This window comes from Eutrema salsugineum, unplaced genomic scaffold (assembly GCF_000478725.1).
Source record: "Eutrema salsugineum unplaced genomic scaffold, Eutsalg1_0 scaffold_10, whole genome shotgun sequence".
Classification (NCBI taxonomy): Eukaryota; Viridiplantae; Streptophyta; class Magnoliopsida; order Brassicales; family Brassicaceae; genus Eutrema; species Eutrema salsugineum.
This window is the reverse complement of record NW_006256908.1, coordinates 8,433,810-8,456,504: the sequence shown is the minus strand read 5'-3', so window position 1 is coordinate 8,456,504 and position 22,695 is coordinate 8,433,810. Positions and strand designations below refer to the sequence as shown.

Genomic DNA, 22,695 nt, shown 5'->3' with positions numbered 1-22,695 from the left:
TTTGAAATATTCTACAAGAATGATCGATAAGCCAATAGACCGGTCACTGTACGAAAAGCCACGTCAAACCAAGCACTCTCTGAATCATTTATTTGTTTGATACTTTTGTTTTTTTTTAAAAAAAAAATTGATACAAGAAAAATCCAACGTCAGAAATATAAATATAGAGAGCCCATTGGTTGGTTTATTCAAATGGGTAAGGCTAATGGGTACTTAAGATTAGAAAACCCATTATTATTTTCAAGTTAAGCGCTCCAGCTCTAGAGTTTTAACCCGACCCGGAAGCGATCCGAATCTGTTACACTGACTAAACAAACAGCCTCGAGTTCTCTAGGTGAAACCGGTCGAGTCGGAAATTTTGCTCCGGCATTTTCTCCGGTGACTCCTTCGAATCACAGATTACTTTTCTTTTCTAAGCGTTTTGTGTGTATGTGTGTGGATACCCTAAAGTTCGATACTTGAATGTTCTTCATCTTTGTGTTTGATTCAAAGAAGATAGATAGTATGAATTATTTTATTCAATCATATCAAATTCCAGAATTGTTTATTTTGAGAATTTGTTGGTTTTCTATCAGGATTCTCTAATACTTGGGTATAATTTTCCAGAGCTAAGCTAAGATTGAGCCCAATACTTTCTACTTTTTTCACTGTGTTCATATTACTCTCAGAGTTTGCATCGATCTTGATAATCGAACGCAGATCTTCTGTTTCTGCCATAACTTTTCTAGTGTTTGAGGGTCAATACAAGTGATTATATGCTACTGTTCTAGTCTAGAACTTTCTAGATTCTATCTTCTTTGAAACTATGCAAACCCCATCTTACATGTTGTGTGGTATTATTGAGTATTGTGTTATGTGAGGCTGAAAAATCTTCTTCAGTGAATAAAAGAAGCATGTTGGTATCTGATTCCATCACCTTTGCTTTTAGATTACGAAGGATGTCTTGTCAAAACTAGGACAGCTTTTCTCCATTCCTCATTTAATCTTTTATATCTTCTTTTTTTTTTGGGGGAAGACGATCCAATTCTTAAAGTTAGACCGTCCAATGGAGAATGATTTCGTAATCTAATCTATTTGTTCTCTTTGTGGATTCACTTTTATGATATATATCTGCTTTACTTTGAAGGAACTGAAACTCTTACAGGCCCTTTTAAAAATACAACTTTCTTGTGTTCCCATGAAATTCCTGGAAAAATGGTTTGGTTTGAAAGCAACCTCTGAGAATTGTTTTGCACAAACAGTCAAACACACACAAACTTAGCTTGAAACTGAACCAGTTTGATTTCAGCTTAACTTAAGACAAGCAAACACTTTGTAAGTTGTTGTAGTTTACCAAGATTTTCAGGTTCTTGCCATGTTATTGTTGCCATTTCGATGCATAACACTCTCTGTTGTTTAAGATATGGCATCTGCATGAATAAAATATTTAGCAAGTTGGTGGGAAAGAAGGATCAATTTTATGATTTCTGTCTTGCGAATATGATCTTGAATCTTCTGCGTCCTGGTCTTGTTTAAAGCATCCTCATTTGACTGTCCTGGTCATACACTTTTCTTCAAAGGATTGGTGTAAGTGGTTTTTATTTTGTGTTAGAGGTTGAATGCTTTTGATAGGGAAACAAAGTTGATCGCTTTGGACTAAATGAGAAAAGGGTTTGCTATTGGGTGTGCCCAAAGCAACCATTTCTATTCCTTTTCTTTTCTTGTTCAAAACGCTTTTGCCTTCATTTTTTTTCCGTCTCTCTTTGTATGGATTTTGGGTCTAAGCTCACAAACAACATTTGGTAAGTTACTCTTTAGTCTCTAAACTGTCCTCATTGGTCCTACATGTCCTCCGTAACGAAGCATGAATTTGTGCGCTTTTATTTAACTTAACAAGATCGGATATTATTTCCCCTGAGCTTGGAGTCATTGTGAAAAATGGAATTTTCTTTCTGCTGGAGCATAACTTGGATAGATTTCACATCTCTACTTTTCTCTTTCAATAATGATTGTCGGATCATTTCTCTCTTCTTTTGTTGTTTTCTTCTTCTTTTTCCCTATAATTTGAGTAGTGACCCTTTAGTTTGGTAATAAGAGCCAGAGGCAGTGACTGTAAGAGATTATGTTGGATTGATGACTGGCCTTTGGATGAAGGCTTACAATAAAAAGAAACGAGTAAAAGCTGAAAATATGATTGGGAAATGAAAGGAAGATCTCTTGTACATTCCTTTCTTTAATTCATCAGAAGTTAATTGTTACATTTACCATTTCATTAACCTTTTAGGACATATAAATAGATTATTCTCTTATCAAAGTGTATTAGTTTTTTTTTTTTGAAGATTCCTAGGGAAGGTAAATGGTGGTGCTCTCTTTTCTCTTCTTTCTATGCAGTGGCATGCTTCAGAAGAGAGAGACCTATTCATCAAAGTAGAATTGTAATAGGATAAGTTCCTCATGCCAGTTACTGCAACATGATAGTTTCATCTTCGATTTTAGCATTTCATCTTGGATTTTATGCAACATACGCTGAATAGCAAATAGATTTGTATCCTTGTCAAATTTGAGATGCATCTTCCATCTGTTCGCTATCTAGGTTTGAGTGTTTATAATGTATTAGCAAGTTAAGATAAGTATATCCTTGCCTTGTCGGATATTGGTTGATGCATATATCTTTAATCTTCCTAAATAGTATAGTAGGAACCCTCCGTTTCTTCTTCGTCTTCGTTTCTCTCGTTTTTTAAATAAAAGATATGGTAAAAAAGCAACACACTTTTCTGAAAGTAATGAAAGGGAAAGAGAATGATATATTATACCTTTTATTTGTCTTATGATGGGTCCGCTGCAAAATTTGAAGAAGATACAAAGACCAGAATAGTGATTATAAACTTGAGAGAGAATCTATTGGGTTAAAGGGTTTAAAAATAACATCATCATTTATGAGTCTTGATTATCTTTTGGAACATGGGTAATCTTGTTATTGTTATATATAAAAAGAAATCTCTGTGCCAATGTTTTCTGTTTTTTTTCCCCTTTTCTTGCGGCTATTTTGGTTGCTTGTGATATGGGGTTCGCTTGCTTGATTGACTCTATAGACCAGGTGAATGTTGTCTTGAAAAGTGTTGGGACTTAGCTATTTGTTGGTTGAAGGGGCTGGAAAAAGTAGTGATTTTTATAATCGGAGATGTTATCTTTGAAAACATATATTTAAATGAATAATGATTTGCATCTTTAGTTAGGTCTTATAAATATTGAAAAGATATTATACACTTTGCATAAAAGAGAGAGACCCACTTAGCAAGCAGTACCCATATTACATTTTTTTTTAAAATGTGTATGTGAAATCTGAGATAGAAAAACACTATTAGGGGAAAAAAGCTGAGTTCCCTTTGGCTTTTGATACTGATTTGTCACCACATGCAGTCCACTTTGCACTACAAAACTCCACTTTGGACCCTCAAATTCTTGCCTCTCCTACAAGAAAACCATACACATTACTCCTCCTCCATATAATTTCCAAACTCCTACTTCTCTGTATATTCGTCCCCATAGACTTACTCAAACATCTTTTGGCTAGTTCCTTTGGTGTTTTTCTTCTACAAAGAAAGAGAGTATCAAGACAAGACTCCTGTAGACATACATAGTTATATATTGAGTATGAGGAGTGGAGGTTGCAGTGTCCAGCAAGCCCTCACGCATGAGGCTGCAAACATGGTGAAACAAGCCATGTCCTTGGCTAGACGACGTGGGCATGCTCAGGTCACGCCTCTCCATGTGGCTAGCACCATGCTCTCTGCTTCCACGGGTTTACTAAGAACAGCTTGCCTCCAATCCCATACTCATCCTCTGCAATGCAGAGCACTCGAGCTCTGTTTCAACGTCTCCCTAAATCGCCTCCCAACTTCCACAGGGAGTCCTATGTTGGTCCCTTGTATATCTAACGCTCTGGTTGCAGCTCTCAAGCGTGCACAGGCTCACCTGCGGCGTGGTTCCATCGAGAACAACCAGCAACAACCAATCTTGGCTATCAAGATCGAGCCTGAGCAGCTTGTAATTTCTATTCTCGATGATCCTGGTGTGAGCAGAGTGATGAAAGAGGCTGGTTTCTCAAGTCCTCAAGTGAAGAGCAAGGTGGAGCAGGCTGTGTCTTTGAAGATTTGCTCCAGTAAACCAAGAGCAAGCAACGGTCTAACTACGGGGGTCAAGAAATTCAGGTAACGTCTCTTCTTGTGAAATTACTAAGGTTTGGTCATGACACTATGGACACACACAGACACAGACACACTGTTAGTTCTAATTCGATTTCTCGTTCATTGTGTTTTGTTTTACTTAGTGAGGCTGAAAATGAGACCATCCTAGAATACACAACGATGATGAAAGCAGAGGCTAAGAGAAGCAGAAACGTCATAACCGCTCTCCCAGCTTGGCTTCAACAATACAAGATGGAGAATCAAATTAAGGGCACTGTGAGTAATGATCTCATCATTCTCATTATTCGTATTTTTGCTGTGTTCTAAGATTTGGTATCAATTTGTATTTGGTAGGATTCAGATAACTCAATCCACGAAAGACCATCTGAGAAAACCCTCGACCTTTCTTCTCTTTCTCCTTCTTCCTCATCTTCCAATACTTATGCTCCTACAGAACCCAACTTAAGACTTTTTGTTCCCGAACATGACAACGAGCTCACAACAACGCTCTTGATGAAATCTGCGGCCTCTTCTAGTGATGCAATAGACGTGGAATACGCCTCCAGGTTTAAGGAGATGAATGATGAGAACCTAGGAACTCTATGTGATGCCTTGAGAAGCAAGGCACCAAGGCAGAAGGATGAAATCCAAGAGATCGCAAAAGCAATCTTGAAATGCAGATCGGGATCAACACCTAGGAAGCTCAGCAGCGGGGAACGAAAAGAAGAAACTTGGTTACTTTTCCAAGGTTTGGATGTTGAGGCAAAAGAGAAGATAGGTAGAGAGTTGGCAAAGCTTGTGTTTGGGTCGCAGAAGAGCTTCGTCTCAATCAGCTTGAGCAGCTTCTCTTCCTCTTCCATGGAAGATCTCAGGAAGAAGAGGAGGAGATATGAAGATAGCTGGAGCTACACTCAGAGATTGTTTGAAGCGGTGTCTTGTGATCCACACAGAGTGTTCTTCGTGGAAGATATAGAGGAAGCTGACTATTTGTGTCAGATGGGTTTCAAGAGAGCCATTGAGAGAGGAAGACTTCAAAGTGGAAGCGGTGAAGAAGCTTTTCTTAGAGATGCGATTGTGATATTGAGCTGTGAAAGATTGAGCTCCGGATCAAGAACTTGTTCGCAACCAGACCCTTTTATATCTCTCGATTTAAACCTCTCTCTTAATCATCATGATGATGATGGAGATGCCAGTGATTTTATTGGATTACTTGACGCTGTAGATGCAAGCATTCTTTTCAGCAAGTCGTCAACATGATTCATGTAATATCACCACCATGGTCATGTGTTACTTCACCCTGGGACAATTTTCTGAATCAATCGTGTAGTTAGGAGGCTTAGGAACTTTGTGGGGTATGTTAACAAAACTACAGAAGTATCCAAATTATGACTTAAATTCTCATTTATGTATCCAACTTATTAGGCTGTACTAGTAAAGTTTGCACTGAACATTCGATTTTACAAAAAAATATTTTATCAAATACCACTAATCTTTAGTTTCAAAATATGGTGGATTGTCTTGCGAATTAATCTTGTCCACTCTGTTTTAGTTTTATTAACAGAAAAGAAGGAAAAAGGCCTCAAGATGGAAAAAAAAAAAGAACAAGTATTTGACATGGCAAATGGTATAATCCATAATTTTGTTTTAGCTTATATATTCACTTCCTATTAAAAATTCATGTACATTATCCGAGTGTTTTATAAGTAAGGTCCTCGAATATCGACTTTACACTGCCACCGCCGAAAAAAAGGTTGATAAATATGACAGTATATATTCAATATCGATAACATTTAGCTTTTATACTTGATCAAAGCATGTTATAAAAATGATCCATGACGTAAGAGTAGCACAAAGGAGAAGTCACTTCTAGAAGGAACAAATAAAACTGAAGTAGATCAGACCGAAGAAAATCAAAGGATCAATACTTTTTCTCATTTGCTTGCCTAAACAAATAGCAAGCAAAAAAGAAATTGTTTATTTACTTCCTTTGGTTCCTCACTTCAAAGGGTATGGGATTAGGCCGAGCAATATATAATTCTTTTGAGGGAAAGCAAAAAGGTCAGCCCATGAAAAGAAGGGTTAATTAAGTTTAAAACAAGAGGCATCTTATGCTTTAGAATATAAAAAACATAAATAAAGTGTACTAAAACATTATGGCCAAAGGAAGGGACTTTGTCGTATATGGAATAATCTTGTTGTATGTATTGAGGTCGACATGATGAATTGGAAAAAATGCGTATAATATTCTTTTTTTATAAAATACTATAATTATAATGTTCAACAGTAAAATCACTTCATATAAACATAAAAGCATAGAATTCGCAAATGTGTACCGACAGGCTCATACTTCCTTTACAAGTCAAAATAGCTTGGTTGATCGATGTTTAAGAATACCACAAACTTTATTTTTTGTTCGATCACTAATATTGATAAACCCATTATTGTGAGTTGTTTAGGCCATTTGTTATACAAAATGCCCCATCCTGGAAAACAAAACATTCATAATAAGGGTCCAAGTACTTAAAGAAAATTAATGTGTAGTTATAAAAAGGCTCAATTTGGAACAACGTATGTATTAATCACATAAAATGAATGCTTTATTTATATATAAATATGAACATGAAAGATGAATCAATGTATACAAAATCAATGGACTCTATAGACGATAAGTCGTAGTGTTGCATAGAAAAAAAAATAAAAATAAACGAACCAAAAATATATGATGGAATTAGATGAAAGCAAAGACTTAAAAATCGAAGTCGCACTTGAGAGGGAGAACGGTAGCGAAGGTTGTAGTTCCGTTAAAGGTACTTAAAGGAAGCCTTAGATCATCACAATTAACCTTAGGCTTAGTCCTCCGAGACTTCACGTCCCCAAGCTTAAACCTAACCCTAAGCCTAAACTTAATCTCTATATTATAAACTCCGGCGATGGTCTCCTCGTTGTAAGTACGTGACTCTCCGGCGTTAAAGATAACAAGGTTTTGGCCTTGGAACATTGGTGTGAGAACGGTCGTGTTCTTGTGTCCTTGATAGAAAGAAGTTAACGTGGTAGAACTAAACCGCTTCCCATCGTAGTAGGCATGAGCTTCGATCCTGTCGTAGTAGACTCCAATTCTCTTGTTAGGGTTACGGACAGGGACAGTGAGGGATAGGTTATACCTTAAAATGTTGTCAGGGGAAGTGTGTTCAAAGCGGGTAAGGGAAGCTTGGGTCACGTGGAACTTGATGGGTCGAGGACGGACGATGAGCCAGAAGATGAGAGCTGCTATGCCAAGGATGACAATAATGGCTATGATAACTTTGACAAAGAAGCTGAAGAGGCAACAACCACAACCGCGGCTATGCCCACGGCGGCGGAAGTAGCCTTTGGGAGCCGGTGGTGGGACTGATGGACCGTAGAAGGCACCGTTGAGAGGTTGTTCAGCCATGTTTTAGTCTGTGGCGGTTTTGAAAAATGAATATATGGCTAACAGGTTAATGCAAGTCCTCTTTATATACAGTTTTCTTTTATGCGTTGGTCAACGTAGATTAATTAGTTAAAGTATTGTCACGTTACGCGGTGATTTGATTGATTTATTTGACCAGAGAATATTATGCAATTGTAGGCTTAGGATGTTGCCCCATAACTTTTAATAAAGAGTACTTTACGTAAGTGACATATATGTTATTACTTTTTTGGTCTCTCGTCATACGTTGGTTTTCACTATATACATTATTCATAGATGATGAAAGCGTTCTAGAATCTAGATCCTCGGGGCGCATCGAATTGTATTTAATTAGTAATCGATTTCATCGCAGTTTGGATTTAAATCAGTGAACGGTTTTTGCTAGTAATATGTTTTTCTTGACTGATGAGAATTTCTCTATAGCGGCTAATAGATTTTTGGAATTAATTTGGATTTGTCATTTTCCCATTATGAAAAAAGAAAAAAAAAGTCGACAAAAATAGACATAATTATCCAGGTAACAGTTTGAGAAACACCAACACAAAATCTGAGAAATGTATGGCTTCAGAATCAAAATTTCGAGTTTCGAAGAGACGATCGAATTAGGTTCTAAATGATCGAATTAATTCGAAAATTTTCTAAATGACCAAATGCTCGCACATTAAATAAAAAGACACATATAAAAGAGTCACAAAAGCATTTGTAGATAGTTTGTAAATATTTTAGTGGTAGCAACAATAGGCTAACACATCTAGAGAGTAATCAAACTTATGATTTAGGCAGAAACATCTTCCACTTTTCACCAAATCTCCCACGATGGTATTTCAAAAGAGTCACAAGAGACTTGGTAATATACAAACTTAGATCAGGATTCTGCCGAACAAATGATTTGTATCTCTTGGAATAGACGATTTCTTCCCTATGTAATAGGACAAAGCTTGCCGCATAATACCTCAAGTTGTCGTCTGAAGGGATAGTGGACAGCTCAAGGACGTCGAGAACGTTGATCAAACTCAAAGACGAGATTAAATGGTCTCTGCAAAGATCTTGGAGATATGGTATGTCATACTTGTAAGCAGCAATGTAGAGCGCTCGAATGTGTTTGTTGGTGGGACGCAGGATCCCTGTATAGAAGAACTTGAGGAGAGCATTGAGTTCTTCATAACTCAAGTCAGGAACAGTGATTGATTTCTCTGTTGAAATTTTGCATTCATCAGAGTCCAACATGTAGCTAAACACTTTCGACTTCACTGCCTGTGGGATAAACAACAAAATTTGGTTAAAAAGTCGATAGAGTTAATTAGTTAACCCCGAGATAAGAGTTTTATAAACAGAACTTCACATGGATTTGGGTCACTCATGAGTATGATATAGCAATCAAGATCTAAATTGTGCATTAAGCTAACTAACCCGATTAATCAAGTTGCGGCTTACATGTATCGGCTTGGAGTCATGTATTACTTAAAGACAAATATGTGTATTTCATCCATAGGAATTCCAAGAGAGTACAATTTACCATTTAGTCGGTATATAAATGCTTATAAGTCTAACAAACATATAAACAATGAGACAACAATACATATAACTGGTAACTTCTCCTGCTATTGCTGTTGCAAATCGCTAGTGATTATGAGAAATAAAAGGTATATACTATATACATAAGTTCTTATGCACCCGTAGTCTAACATAGGCAACGGTGAACTACACATCCATTGACCGATTTTCCCTTCAAGTATGCGTCATTAACATTAGATAATTCAAGTTTAGAGATGTTACCAAAACAGCTTTGTGAGCGGGAATTCCAGGCCCATCGCCACCAGGTTTAACAATAACATCAGTGTGTATTCCATTTTTAAACGCGACAACATAGTCACCTAGAAAATCCACTCTATCCAGTTTTCTCTTTTTGCTACCTGGCATTGCTTCTTCGCCTACATGCCAACAAGAAACACAATTATTATAACATATACTCAGCGGAAGGTATACTGTAAACATGCGTTTAAAACAGTAAAACGAGTTTATATCTGTTTCTCTGGTAGGTAACCAATCGTACATATACATATAATCAGATTGAAAAACTTAAATTCTAAGTTCTAAAACCCTAAACTTACGATGTCTATAAACCATCAAATTATGATGCCCTGTAAACTCTAATTAGGATGCCAAACCTCTCAGCCGTTCTTATTCCATCTAATCAAAGCTAATACGAGATAGGATGCAAGAAAATCCATAAATCACGCATACGAGAACTAGATCAGAGACAAGACGATCAAAACCTTTTTTCACACACAGTTACACAAAGATATAGTTTTCCAGAAAAAGAAAAACAAGAAAAGAACCAAACAAGAGCAATAAACTTGAGAATCTGGAGAAGACTAAACTCACCTTGACAAATTCAATGAAAAAGAAAACGAGATGCGTGAGACTTCTGATGGAATTGGTGTCAATTGTTATATATACACATGAGAGTAGGGGTGGGCACTTTGGTTTATTTTTGGGTTCGGTTTGAGTTTGATTCGGTTTGGTTAATTTGGGTTCAATAAAATTCTAATCAAACTGAAATAAGTTTGGTTTGGTTTGAATTCGATTTGGTTTAGCTCGGTTTGGTTTTAGTTCAGTTTAATTTTAATTCAATTTTAAAAAAATCAGTTTGAAAGAAAAGAAATGGTGTGTTGGGTTAGGTGAAATTTCACATTTCACCATATTTTAAAAAACTAATATTATGAACTAACTAAAAAATTAAATAAAATAAGTATATTAGTTTTTTGGTTTGGTTCGGTTTAAAATTAAACCGAACCGAACTGTTCGGGTTGTGAAAAACTTCGACCAAACATGTTATATGTTAAAAATAGATCGGTTCAATTCGATTTAAGTTTGGTTGGTTCGGTTGGTTCAGTTCGGTTGGTTCAGTTCGGTTTAGTTTTTTTGCCCACCCTTACCTGAAAGAACCGTTCGACACAAAAAAAAATATCTTTAAATATCAAAACTGATCCAAAATGAAAATAATTATTAGTTTTAGCCTTTTAGGTATATGTTGATGATGGATTATATTCTTATTTATAAAAACTAAAAAAAAATGTAGTCGATGGCTTTTTGAAGAGAACCCCATAAAACATAGTAATTAAAAAAATGACACATAATTATCCAGTTATGTGGTAGCAACAATATATAGTTTTAACACATCTAGAGAGTAATCGGACTTATGGTTTAGGCAGAAGTACAGTCCTCACCCTTTCAACTGTTAATAGCCCATGTCCACAAAAGTATTTCAAAACAGTCATCAAAGCCTTTGTGATAACCAAATTCAGATCAGGATACTGCTGAACAAATGATTTATATCTGTCGGAATCAACGATTTGTTCCATGTGTGCTACGACAAAGCATACCGCATTATCCTTTAAAATGTTGTCTGAAGGGATCGTGGACAGCTCCAGGATGTCGAGAACGTTGCTCAAACTCAGACGCGAGATGAAATGGTCTCTGCAAAAGTCTTGGAGATATGGTATGTCATACTTGTCAGCAGCAATGTAGAGCGCTCGAAAGTGTTTGTTTTGGGGACTCAGTTTCCCGGTATAGAAGAAGTCGATGAGAGCCTTGAGTTCTTCATAACTCAAATCAGGAAGAGTTATTGATTTCTCTGTAGAAATTTTGCATTCATCGGAGTCAAACATGTAGCTAAACACTTTCGACTTCGCTGCCTGTGGGATAAACAACAAAATTTAGTTAAAAGTCAAGAGACTTAATTAGTAAAACTCACATATGATTTTATATGAGCATTTGCTATGCATATGAACTTCACATGTGTTTGGACTTACACATGAATATGATAGGGCAATCAAAATCGAAATTGTGTATGCATTATGCTAAACAGATCAAAGTTGCGGATTACATACATAATATGTATCGGTGTGGAGTCATATTACTACTTAAGTCAAATATCTAATGTGTATTTCATTCATAGCAATTCCAAGAGATTGCGGTATATCAATATGTCAATATAGCAATGCTTATCACTTATCAGTTAATAACAAACATATAAACGATGAGACGAAACTATACTTACAATTGGTAACTTGAGTAATAAAATGTATATATATAGGTTAACATAGCCAACTATGAGGTAAACATCCATAGACCGATTTTCCCTTATATGTATACTTTATCATTAGATAATATAAGAATCAAAATTCAAGTTTAGCTAGAGATATTACCAAAATAACTTTTTGAGCGGGAATTCCAGGCCCATCACCACCAGGGTCCAGGGTTAACAATAACATCGGTTTGTATTCCCTTTCTAAACGCCATAAGAGTATCACCGAGAAAATTCACTCTATCCAGTTTCCTCTTTCTGCTATCAGCCATTGTTTTCTTATTCATCTACATGCCAATGAGAAACACACATATCATTGTAACATACTCTGGTTTCAGCGGAAACTATATTGTAAACATGCGTTAAAATAGAAAAGAGTGAGTTTATGTCTAGTATGTAACCAATCGTACAGAGACATATAATCAGAATTCAAAACCTTAAATCTAAGTTTTAAAACCCTAAACTTACGATGCCTATAAAACCGTCAAATTATGATGCCCCTAAAACCCTAAGATGAGATCCCAAACCTCTCAGCCGTTCTTATTCCATTAAATCAAAGCTAAATTGGTAATACTAGGATGCAAGAAATTCCATAAATCAAGCATACGAGAACGAGAGCAGAGACAAGACGATCAAAACCTTTTTTCACACAGATAAACAGCTTGATATTTCCAAATTAAAAAAAAAAAGGCTGAGAAAAGATTAAAAAAAAAACGAGCAAAAAACTTGAAAATCTGGAGGAAGACTAACTCACCTTGACAAGTCAATGAAAAAAGAAAACGAGACGCGTAAAGACTTCTGGTGAATGGATGTTAATTTATATAGTCCCTCCGTTTAATTAAGAGTGTCATTCTGACATTTTTCACACATATTAAGAAAATTATTAGAAGTACAATTTTGTTCCTTATTAATACATTAAATAATTTATTTTTATCTAATAAATATATTAAATTAATAGGGTTTAAACTTAAATATTGTTTAAAATTTTGCATTGAAAATATAAAACGACACTCTTTATGAAACAAAAATAAAACCTTAAAACGACACTCTTTGTAAAACGGAGGAAATATAACACATGAGACAGAACCGCTCGACAAAAAAATATATTACCTAAAATGTATTTTAAACCTTAAAAAAAAACAGGAAAAAGGTAATTTACCTGTTTATTATTATTATGGTGTTTTACGATTTAATTATTTTATTGAAAAGAATACATAAGTCTTTTATGCTGACAGAAAAGAAGAAAAAAACTCTTAAATTTATTTTAGATAAGACTTTCCAACGTCTATCGGATCCTTCTAACCCTATGTCGATTGAAACCCTAGATTTAGAGCCGTATTTATAGCTTTTAGTTCTTTCATTAATTCGAGTCTTCTTAAAAACCTAATACGTACGTTTTCTTCACCATGGCCCCTCCGATCCGTCTCCGACACACGCACAGACACTCGCGCTTGTACAAGAACAGATCCAGCAGTTGTCAATGGCGGTGCAAGCTCTTGCTCCCCAGCAGGATGATTACATTAATCCGTTTGCAGAACATGACATAAACCCTATCATTATCGGGTCCAAGTTCGAAATTCCAAAATTTAATGGCAGGCAATCGGCGGAAGAGCTCCTAGATTGGATGGCCACGGTCGAAGAGACTCTTGAGTTCGGGCGTGTACCTTTGGATCGATGCGTTCCCATGATTGCTATGCGTTTCCGTGGCAGAGCCGCAGCTTGGTGGTCGCAAGTAAAGGCGTCGCGGGCACGTTTGGGTAAACCTAAAATCTTGTCGTGGGATAAGCTGAAGAAGAAGATGCGTAAAACGTTCTTACCGTTCAACTATGATCAACTGATGCTCCAACGCTTGCACAGATTGCAACAAGGATACGGATCCGTAGAAAAATATTATAACGAATTTTTTTCACTATTGACGCGTGTTGATCTGCAGGAGACGGACCAACAGATTGTGGCGCGTTTTGTTGGCGGCTTGGGGCAAGATATTCGAGACAAACTTAACTTGTTGAACCCTCTCACTCTTGCAGAAGCACACCAACAGGCCCTGACCGTGGAACCTAAGAAGTAGGAACTTAAGAAGAACATGAAAAATTTGTTTGAGAGATTTATATACGGTTTTTCAGTGTTTGCGTTCACGAGTGGAGCGGGTCTATTCACCTGGACTATGTTCAAGGCCCTCGAAAGCATAGCAAAAGGAGACGGTGAGACCTCCTATAAAAGAACAACTTTATCATCCTTAAAAAAATATTAAGACTTACTAGAAGCATATCTGATGTGTTCTCGCCAAATAATTTATACATCTGAATTTACGGACTCGAGCTTCTTTGTCGTCTCCTCCTCACATTTTATTTTTGAAGATAATTTTGCATATTTTTATATAAAACTCAGCTACTCAACTGACAAACAATACAATCCGGAAAAATTATGTGACATGCAGTGATAGTGGATTCAAAATAATCTAAACACACCGTGGACAAACTAAAAGATACCGAAGCAAAAGAGTAGAAGACTACTGAATAAGGATAAGAAAAAAATAAAGAGGAAACTGCAGAAGCGGACGATTGCGGTTTTGAGCGTTATTCAGTGGTTTACATGACTGGTTAAACTTTTTAAAGCGGGTTCGTTTGTGGGATATTTTTGACTGGAGCGGTTGTTTTAACGGTTAAACATAAAATTACTAAAATAAACATCATATATAATTATAAAAAAAAAATTATATTATTATGATTAATATCAAAATCACTAGTTCAAAATAATTAATAAAAATTATAAATAAATACTAAATTTAAATACTAATAAATTTTATAATAATATGTTTTATTTCAATTATTGGAAATATCACTCAAAATTGTGTCTAGTAATGTAATGGACTGGAAAAATTTTGTTCCAATACATTGATCTTCTGGATTTGTCTTATGCATGATGTAAAATTTCTTCAGTTGATCTAATAGATTTGTTGCACGATCTCAGCTCAAATCAACTCCAAATTGCTCATTAGTATTCTTCAAAATACATTCTTTCTAGAGTGCACTCAAAAATCAAAGATATTTATCTTGAGTTTGTTTTTTCACAATGATCCATTGAAGTAACGTACATATTATCTCGTTTGATCATGTAACTTTTTAAATAACAAAAAAAAAAGAATTATAACAAACTAATTTTGTAATTAATAAGATACATATTTATAATTTTTTACTTTAAAAGTAGAAACAAAATAATTAATATAAGTGAATTAAACCAAAGTATTATGACACTTATGTTTAAAATATTATGAAACTTATGCTTGTATCTTAAAATGTCAGAGGTTAGGGTTTATATATATATAGGAGAGATTGGTAGGGTTAGGATTTTATAATTGTTTTTTGTGTGATTTTTTATTTTTTTTCTAGCGTGATTTTAGTTTTTTTTTTTTTCTTAACCGCTACCGCCTGCAACCGCAAACGCTAGCGGAAAACAGCTTTTGGATTTCAGTGGTATAAAACGATATGGAACAGTTTGCAGCGATTTATATGATTGTGATAAAACGCAACGCAGCTTTTGCAGTTGGTAGCGTTTAGTGGCGTTTTACGGTTCTGCTTGTCGCCGAGATATAAGACGGACAACGAACATGAAGATGATACTTCCCGGTGATAAGAGTCCCAACCTTCCACCTCACGCGCCCATCCGCGCGTATAATCAAACGCGACGAACCCACGGTTCTGCTCGTCGCCGAGAGCAAGGGCGTAGATAAAAGGGGACCAAACGTTGTCTTCTTTGTGTCCTTGATACTTTGGAGGAATGGCCGTACGGAGAGTGATTTGCTGGTTCCAGTAAGTAGCGTAGACGTGGAGACGGTCGTAGTAGATTTCGATTCTGGAGTTTGGGTTGTGTGTAGCGATTCTGACCTGCAAGTTTGAGGTTAGGAGTTTAGGCTGCGAGAGGTTGAAGGCGAAGACGGAGGCGTCTTGGAGGATGAATCTTGGTTTTGTTGGTCGGAGGATTATCAAGACGAGGAAGATTGTTATCAAGACAATGATGATGAAGCCGATGATCGCTCCGCAGATTCGAGTGGCGACTCCTTCTCCTCCGTCCGCCGCCTCCGTGCTTCTCGCAGTCTTTAGACATTGCACTATTTTGTATTTACGGTTTTGCCACTTTGCTTATTTTTTGTAAGTTGTTGTGTGATGGATTGAGAAGAGAGTGTGCGTGTGTGTGGTTTGTGTTGGAGTTGGTTTTATTTCTTGTTTACACTTAGCTTAGGCTTTAATTATAAAATGAATCTATATCTTTAAATTGAAATTCTGTAGGTGATATACATTAATACATATAATATATATATATATATGTGTGTGAATTCTATTTATATTTTGATAGTTTTTGCATTCTAAAAGTCACATGAAGAAAGTATATGCGTGCGGGTGAATTAGTTTTTAGGGGTAACAAAGGTGTGGACATAAATCAATGCTCTCAAGGGAAATGGTATTTAACTTTTAGTGTGGCTTCATCTAACCCATCAGTTTTCTTTTAGGGTGGATATGATTGATTCAGCAAATAATAAATTTAAACAAGAAAATCTATCATTCTTCAATAGAAGAAACTTGTTTCAATTTCATTTCATAAAAATTTAATTTTCATGTTTTTGATACATGCATGTCTTTTCTTATAAATAAGATCCGCTAAAACTAGATTAAGATTGTAAAATCGATGGATGTCCAAGATGAATTCTAGCGATGGCGCCAACTATCAGTCTCGAAATGGCCAAAAGTACCAGCGGCTGGAAGGCACATATAATTAAGCGGAACCGAGAACAAATAAATGACTATTTCTGATTAAAATTCACTATACCAATTGTTTGAGCGACTAATATAGAAAAACAAACATACAAGTTTTGTACATGTAAACATTAATAACCCTAGATTTATTTTGTCAATAAACATATGTCTAATTTTAGAGAATACTTTTAAATTTGGCACATGATCACTTTAAGATCACTCATCCTGTGTCAACTGATGAGAAAGAAAAGTCGACATCTCACTTACTGCTTTTTTTTCTATTCTAAAGAAATTGTGGAATTTGGACCAGTAGCGGAGCTACTTGGAAGGTGGGGTGGTCAATTGACCCAGGTCAAATTATAAAAACTAAAACTTAAGCTTACTAATGACCCCCCTAATTTTAAGTTGGATGCCTTCTTCGATCCCGGTTAAAAAAATTTCTGGTTCCACCACTGATTTGGACTACAACTAACTTGAAGATGAGATGATTAAATTTCATCAACTCATTACTGACATATTAGTTTGAGTGCCTTATGTTATAAATTTACAATTATATTTGTGTTTCCTTTTGGCATGTAGTAGAACTGTAGAAGAAGAAACTTTGGCAGATATCAGAACGAGAAAATTGGATAGAGTGGATTTTCTCGGTGATAGTGCTATGGCCGTTAAAGATGGAATACACACTGATGTTGTTGTTAAGCCTGGTGGTGATGGGCCTGGGATTCCCGCTCTCAAAGCTATTTTAATAACATCTCTAAACTTTAATTTTGATTCTGTCATTATCAAACTATTCCAGATAATGATCGTATCTGTGTAACTCTGAATCCATGTGAAGTTCATATGTAGCATGAAAATGCTCATGAGATGAAAACTCAAATGTCGGTTTTCAAAATGCAAGATTTCAGTAGATAAATTAATCAACTTCTGTAACATTAGGTCGTTGACTTCATTCATCTTTCTCTTCGTACACTTAGATTATGAAGCCGTACATTTCTTAGTTTGTTAGGGTGGTATTTCTCATTCTGTTGCCTGGATCTCTAGCTTACTAAAACTTTCACCTTCGCCCATCTGATCGTATCTGTTTTTGCGGTTGTGGACTTGTATTTCTTTTTCTACGTAATCGGAAAATTCCATAGCCCAAACTAGTTGTGGAAGACTAAATTCTGCATTAGTAATATACAACTAGCAAAAACTGGTCACTGGTTTGACTTGTGAGTTCCAAAAAATAATTAATTATTATTCATTTAAAATCTGTTATCAGATACTCCATATTAATATTTTACCTTTGTGATGTCTATTTTTTGCTTTGCAAATTTTTTTGGTTATATATGCCAAGGTTTTAAATTTATGATACTGGATTAACTTTGCAACTGACAGTTGATGAGAGGGAATTCAATACCCGATTCTATTGAAGCTTATTTTGGTGTTAAGATTCAATACCAGATTAATTAAGCAATCTATTGAAGCTTATTTTTTCTTAACAGTGTTCATAATCGGTGAAGCTGATATGTTATTTGTCTTTGCATGCCAATTTATATCAAAGCCATATTAAAATAGTCGTATCTACGGTGTCAATCATCTTCTTACGTTTTTTTTTTTTTTGAATGAATGTTAAATTTATTCAAACTAAAAAAAGCCGTTTCTGCGAACGTTATATTATGAAAGGAGATTACATCATTACGTAATAAAGTCTAAAAGGAAGCATAGGATGCAAACCAGTATTGCAATCCCTGCTCCAACCGTTGGTCACCCTCTATCCGAATAGTGCTAAAACAATTCCGCATTCCCTTGTCACTGATCATTACGTTCTTCAATAGGTTATCACTGATCATTCACTTAATTACAAATGATTGCAATTTCAGAGGAATAATATAGAGCTGTAAAGTGTATTCCTCTAGATTCCTTTTGATTTTTACCCTTTACAACTAAATATGTTTAAAATAAATTTCCTCCCACACCGGCGTTACTGATTTTAAATTGGCCTTGTGGTTGAATTTTAAAATCCAAACAGAAGGGGCGACAAATTAAAAATGCAGCTCTAGTATAGCCCAATAAAGCCCAATACAACAGCACAGTTCATCGTTGAATTGCCTACCAAACTTTTTCGGAGGATAAGGTAGGTCAAAAATGTTTAATCCATATATTTATTCTGATTTCTTTTTCCTCAAATGCGAGTTAGATAAAATCGTATGTTTCTCGGATGGAAAAAAACATGTGTACACTTTTCTTAGACACTTTTTTTTTTTCGACTTCTTAGACACATTTTTTATGTACTGATTGTTTCACCTAAAAGATACGTCTAGAGATCCGATAATTTAACATGTCAATTTAACGGTAGATACAAAGAAAAAAAATAAAGACGAAGTCTTAGGTAAAGAGCAATTGTTTTCTCTGGCAGAGCAAACTTCCAAGCAATATTTTTGTTTTGCCATAAATCAGTAGAATTTATGATTCGTACGACATGTAAACTTTTTTCTCAGGAACTGACTTAAGGAATTTTGACTTTTTACAGTTTATAAATATTCGAAGCACAAGTTACATCAATGTGAATACAACATTAGTTTTATATATAAAAGATTTCTATTTTAGTTTATATTAGTACATGCTACTCACTTTCTACATGTGTTGTTTTCTATGAACCTTAATCCCAATCAATTGAAAAGATAGGGGAAAGAGGATGAGGATATGTTTATTGCAATAGACACTGCATTTTATTTTAATGTGAATTTATTCAGAAAATTGGTAAGAAAATAGAACAACTAAAAATTAAGAGACATGTAGGATACCACACTATGTTGTAGTAATGTGAAAGTTGGAATCTCATAATTGCACAAGAACATATAAAAAAAAAAGCTTGCAACTTGCTCTTCAAAAAAGTAGTTGCTAAGGCCCCATATCCCTACTATTCCCCATTCATGTTTTCGTTTTCTAGTTTATTTTAATTATTCTCTATATGATAGAACATTATCATCTTGTTTTTCATACACAACTTTGGAACTACTCATAGTCTCATACATAACATCTTTTGGTTATGACATGATGGCGTGATCACGCCTAGATCTTTACTCTTCAAAAAATCGATAACCCTATATTCGATAATGGGATCGAATCCTTGTTTCCGATATGGATTCTTCTTTATCGTAGTTATATATATTACTTGAAAATGTCGTAGAACCAATCCTACGTCTAAGGAGAATAATATTTCTCTCATGATCACTTATTAGATATCTAATAAAAAGTTGGTTCCATGTTTTATAAGTTTTTTTTTTTATTTTTTATTTTTTTTTTTGGTCGAAGATGTTAAAGATTCATACCAATAATAAGTTTTACATAGTTGTGGAAACCACATTACAAGAGCTTAGCTTATAAACGAAAAGCGAGAAGATATTAACTAATGGAACCTAGATGCTCGAAGTAACACTCGAGCAGGGAAGGAGAAGAGATGACGCGCGCCGGGTAAGATAGCAGCCTGTCCCTCATCATACGGTCAACCGATGCTCGAACAACTGAAGAAGGAGTGGAGACGTCTGAGAAGATACGAGCATTGCGCTCTTTCCAGACTAGGTAGATGACGCTTTGAAACAACAGCTTTAAGATAGTCCGAAGCTGAGGATTAACTGACGCATTACTCTGAGAGATCCAATTTGCCACGTCTTGAAAACCTTGAGGAGGAGAAAGACCTGTTCTTCTCGCAAAATAGAACCAAATGTCCGACGAAAAACCACAATGGAAGAACAGATGATCGTGAGTTTCAGAAACCAAACCACACAGAACACAACGATCAGAAACATTTATTCCCCACCGAACCAGACGATCCTTGGTGGGTAGACGAGTCAACATAACAAGCCAGGTGATGAAAGAGCACCGAGGGATTGCTTCTGTGAACCACACAATCTTATGCCAAGATACAAGTGGTGCTGAAACTCGTATATGATTCCAAGTTGCCTTGGAGGAGAATTCATTCACAAAAGATCCTGACGCACTGCGCCATAAATAGATATCACCACCTCTACTCGGATTAGGGGGAGTGGTAGTAGTTAGAAGAACCTGTAAAGCTTGAGCTTGGTCAGATCTTGCAGCCGGCAGATGCCAATCTCCATGCTCATTAGTAGCATGTAAAACACGACCCTGAAGACGAATTTGCAGCTGCCTTGGTCCCCTCTCCCTGAAATAATCAATTAAGGGTCCCAATTTCGTCCAAGAGTCATACCAAAAAGATGCTTGTTCACCATCTCTGACCTCACATCTCAGAAAGTCCACCAGATGGTGTTTAAGCTGAAGCATGCTTCTAATGGTTCTTGAGAACCTATTTGCATCATTAGTAAGCCAGAAGCATCTTCTCCCAAATATATTTCCTTTGAGCCACGCTACCCAAAGAGAACCTGCGTTAGCAAACAAATTCCAGATGTGCTTTAAGCGGAATACCAAAGCAAACTCCTCCAATAATCGAATACCAAGGCCTCCTTCTGATTTGGGTTTACAAACTGCAAACCAAGAAACTCTCACTCCAACAGCCGAGGACGTCCTGTTTTTCCACAAGAAAGCAGCACACAAAGAGTCGACTTTGGAATAGAATGTTTGAGGTAGAACAAAAACCGAGCTCCAGAAATTAACCATTCCATAAATCACAGAAGATATAAGTCTTACTTTTCCAGCAGCAAAAGACAACACCTTGACAGTCCAACTATGGAGCTTAGAGGTTATCTTTTCCAAAAACGGTTGCAGTGTAGAGAGAGATATCCTTTGTGGATTAAGCGGCAAGCCCAGATATCTTGTTGGAAAAGTCCCCAACTTAAACCCCGAAGAAGCACTGAGAGAGGCAGACTCGATCTCATCATACCCTCCAAAGAACATTTCTGTTTTTTCTACATTCATATCAAGCCCACAAATGTTTTTGAACTTCTTCATAACCTTTTTAATACCCTCCAGAGAGTGAGAAGAACCATCTGAGAAAACCAACAAGTCGTCTGCAAACAATAAGTGAGTGATCCGTGGTTCTTCACATTTTGGATGGAGCCTCAGATTGTCGTTATCTGCTGCATTCTCCAAAAGCTTTGATAAAACTTCCATCACTATAATAAAGAGGTACGGAGAGATTGAGTCTCCTTGCCTCAACCCCTTTTTACCTTCAAAGAAACCTGCCAGCTCTCCATTAATCGATATGGAAAATCTAGAAATTGTAATGCAAGCCTTAATCTACGCACAGAAGATAGGAGGAAAATCTTGGGCTTCCAAAGTCTTGATTATGAAATCCCAACAAACTGTTTTATGTTGTGAAAACTTAGAAACTTTATTAATCACTGGAATGTATATATAGAGTACATAGGGAATCTAGGTTAAGTACAATGCCCTGATGGGCCTAATGGGCTGGTATAAGAGTCCATATATGATATATGTTATAACACTCCCCCTTGGACGAGTGAACCGGGTCAGCTACTCAATCGGGATCTCGATAATGCGCTGAGGAATGTTGCCTCATTAAAACCTTACCAGGAAAAACCCAGTGGGACAAAACCATGGTGAAAGAAAAAGAGTACAACACGCATTACTCCCCCTGATTGTAGCATCACTGCAGATCTCTAAGTCTATACATTCCTATCTGTTTGACGAGCTTCCGGTGTGTTGAAGTAGGCAATGATTTGGTGAAGAGGTCAGCTGAATTCTCACTGGATCGGACCTGCTGAACGCTGAGAGTGCCGTCCTTCTGCCAGTCTGAGGTTGAGAAGAACTTCGGTAGAATGTGCTTCGTCCGATCTCCTTTGATATATCCTTCCTTGAGCTGAGCTATGCATGCCGCGTTGTCTTCATACATCACCGTGGGCTGTGTGTCTTCGTCCATACCACAATCTCTGCGGATGTGCTGAGTCATAGAGCGCAGCCAGACGCATTCCCTACTAGCCTCATGAATGGCTAGGATTTCAGCATGGTTTGATGAAGTGGCAGTGAGTGTCTGCTTCATTGATCTCCAAGAGATGGCTGTTCCTCCATGCGTAAAAACGTAGCCAGTTTGAGACTTGGCAGTGTGCGGATCTGATAGATATCCTGCATCGGCGAAGCCGACTAACCCATCTTTATTTTGGTTAGTATAGAAGAGTCCTAAGTCTTGAGTACCTCGAAGGTATCTTAGGAGATGTTTTATACCGTTCCAGTGCCTCTGAGTTGGAGATGAACTATATCGAGCGAGGAGGTTCACGGCGAAACATATGTCTGGTCTAGTGTGACCAGCCAGGTACATTAACG

General features: G+C 36.4%; 5 protein-coding genes across 5 annotated transcripts; 1 reads left to right on the top strand and 4 right to left on the bottom strand.

The window, feature by feature from the left end:
* Positions 1–267: 267 nt before the first annotated feature.
* On the top strand, positions 268–5,607 carry LOC18027941 (protein SMAX1-LIKE 3). Its single transcript, XM_006410708.2, has 3 exons — positions 268–4,190; positions 4,310–4,442; positions 4,521–5,607. Exons 1-3 carry the CDS (start codon positions 3,634–3,636, stop codon positions 5,421–5,423), a joined length of 1,593 nt encoding a protein of 530 aa, XP_006410771.1. The 5' UTR covers positions 268–3,633; the 3' UTR covers positions 5,424–5,607.
* Positions 5,608–6,736: 1,129 nt separating this feature from the next.
* On the bottom strand, positions 6,737–7,607 carry LOC18027940 (NDR1/HIN1-like protein 10). The gene has a single exon (XM_006410707.2). The coding sequence runs from the start codon at positions 7,594–7,596 to the stop codon at positions 6,913–6,915; it is 684 nt and encodes a 227-aa protein (XP_006410770.1). The 5' UTR covers positions 7,597–7,607; the 3' UTR covers positions 6,737–6,912.
* A 775-nt stretch (positions 7,608–8,382) lies between these two features.
* On the bottom strand, positions 8,383–10,029 carry LOC18027939 (BTB/POZ domain-containing protein At1g01640). Its single transcript, XM_006410706.2, has 3 exons — positions 10,000–10,029; positions 9,391–9,545; positions 8,383–8,868 (listed from the first exon to the last, which is right to left on the bottom strand). The coding sequence occupies exons 2-3, from the start codon at positions 9,532–9,534 to the stop codon at positions 8,383–8,385; spliced, it is 630 nt and encodes a 209-aa protein (XP_006410769.2). The 5' UTR covers positions 9,535–9,545; positions 10,000–10,029.
* A 776-nt stretch (positions 10,030–10,805) lies between these two features.
* Positions 10,806–12,494, bottom strand: LOC18027938 (BTB/POZ domain-containing protein At1g01640). Its single transcript, XM_024148437.1, has 3 exons — positions 12,459–12,494; positions 11,826–11,991; positions 10,806–11,312 (listed from the first exon to the last, which is right to left on the bottom strand). Exons 2-3 carry the CDS (start codon positions 11,889–11,891, stop codon positions 10,815–10,817), a joined length of 564 nt encoding a protein of 187 aa, XP_024004205.1. The 5' UTR covers positions 11,892–11,991; positions 12,459–12,494; the 3' UTR covers positions 10,806–10,814.
* Positions 12,495–15,257: 2,763 nt separating this feature from the next.
* LOC18027937 (NDR1/HIN1-like protein 12) lies at positions 15,258–15,808 on the bottom strand. The gene is given in 3 exon segments (XM_024148375.1): positions 15,258–15,383; positions 15,385–15,774; positions 15,776–15,808. Coding segments are annotated over 3 exon segments (549 nt in total).
* Between the last annotated feature and the right edge of the window lie 6,887 nt (positions 15,809–22,695).

Bases quoted from the DNA above. Each gene is read 5' to 3' on its own strand.
- LOC18027941 (XM_006410708.2), top strand. From the start codon at position 3,634: ATGAGGAGTGGAGGTTGCAGTGTCCAGCAAGCCCTCACGCATGAGGCT. The intron at 4,191-4,309 runs GTAACGTCTCTT...TGTTTTACTTAG, and splicing joins ACGGGGGTCAAGAAATTCAG to TGAGGCTGAAAATGAGACCA. The intron at 4,443-4,520 runs GTGAGTAATGAT...TGTATTTGGTAG, and splicing joins AGAATCAAATTAAGGGCACT to GATTCAGATAACTCAATCCA.
- LOC18027940 (XM_006410707.2), bottom strand. From the start codon at position 7,596: ATGGCTGAACAACCTCTCAACGGTGCCTTCTACGGTCCATCAGTCCCA.
- LOC18027939 (XM_006410706.2), bottom strand. From the start codon at position 9,534: ATGCCAGGTAGCAAAAAGAGAAAACTGGATAGAGTGGATTTTCTAGGT. The intron at 8,869-9,390 runs GTAACATCTCTA...TTTATCCCACAG, and splicing joins CCGCTCACAAAGCTGTTTTG to GCAGTGAAGTCGAAAGTGTT.
- LOC18027938 (XM_024148437.1), bottom strand. From the start codon at position 11,891: ATGTTATTGTTAACCCTGGACCCTGGTGGTGATGGGCCTGGAATTCCC. The intron at 11,313-11,825 runs GTAATATCTCTA...TTTATCCCACAG, and splicing joins CCGCTCAAAAAGTTATTTTG to GCAGCGAAGTCGAAAGTGTT.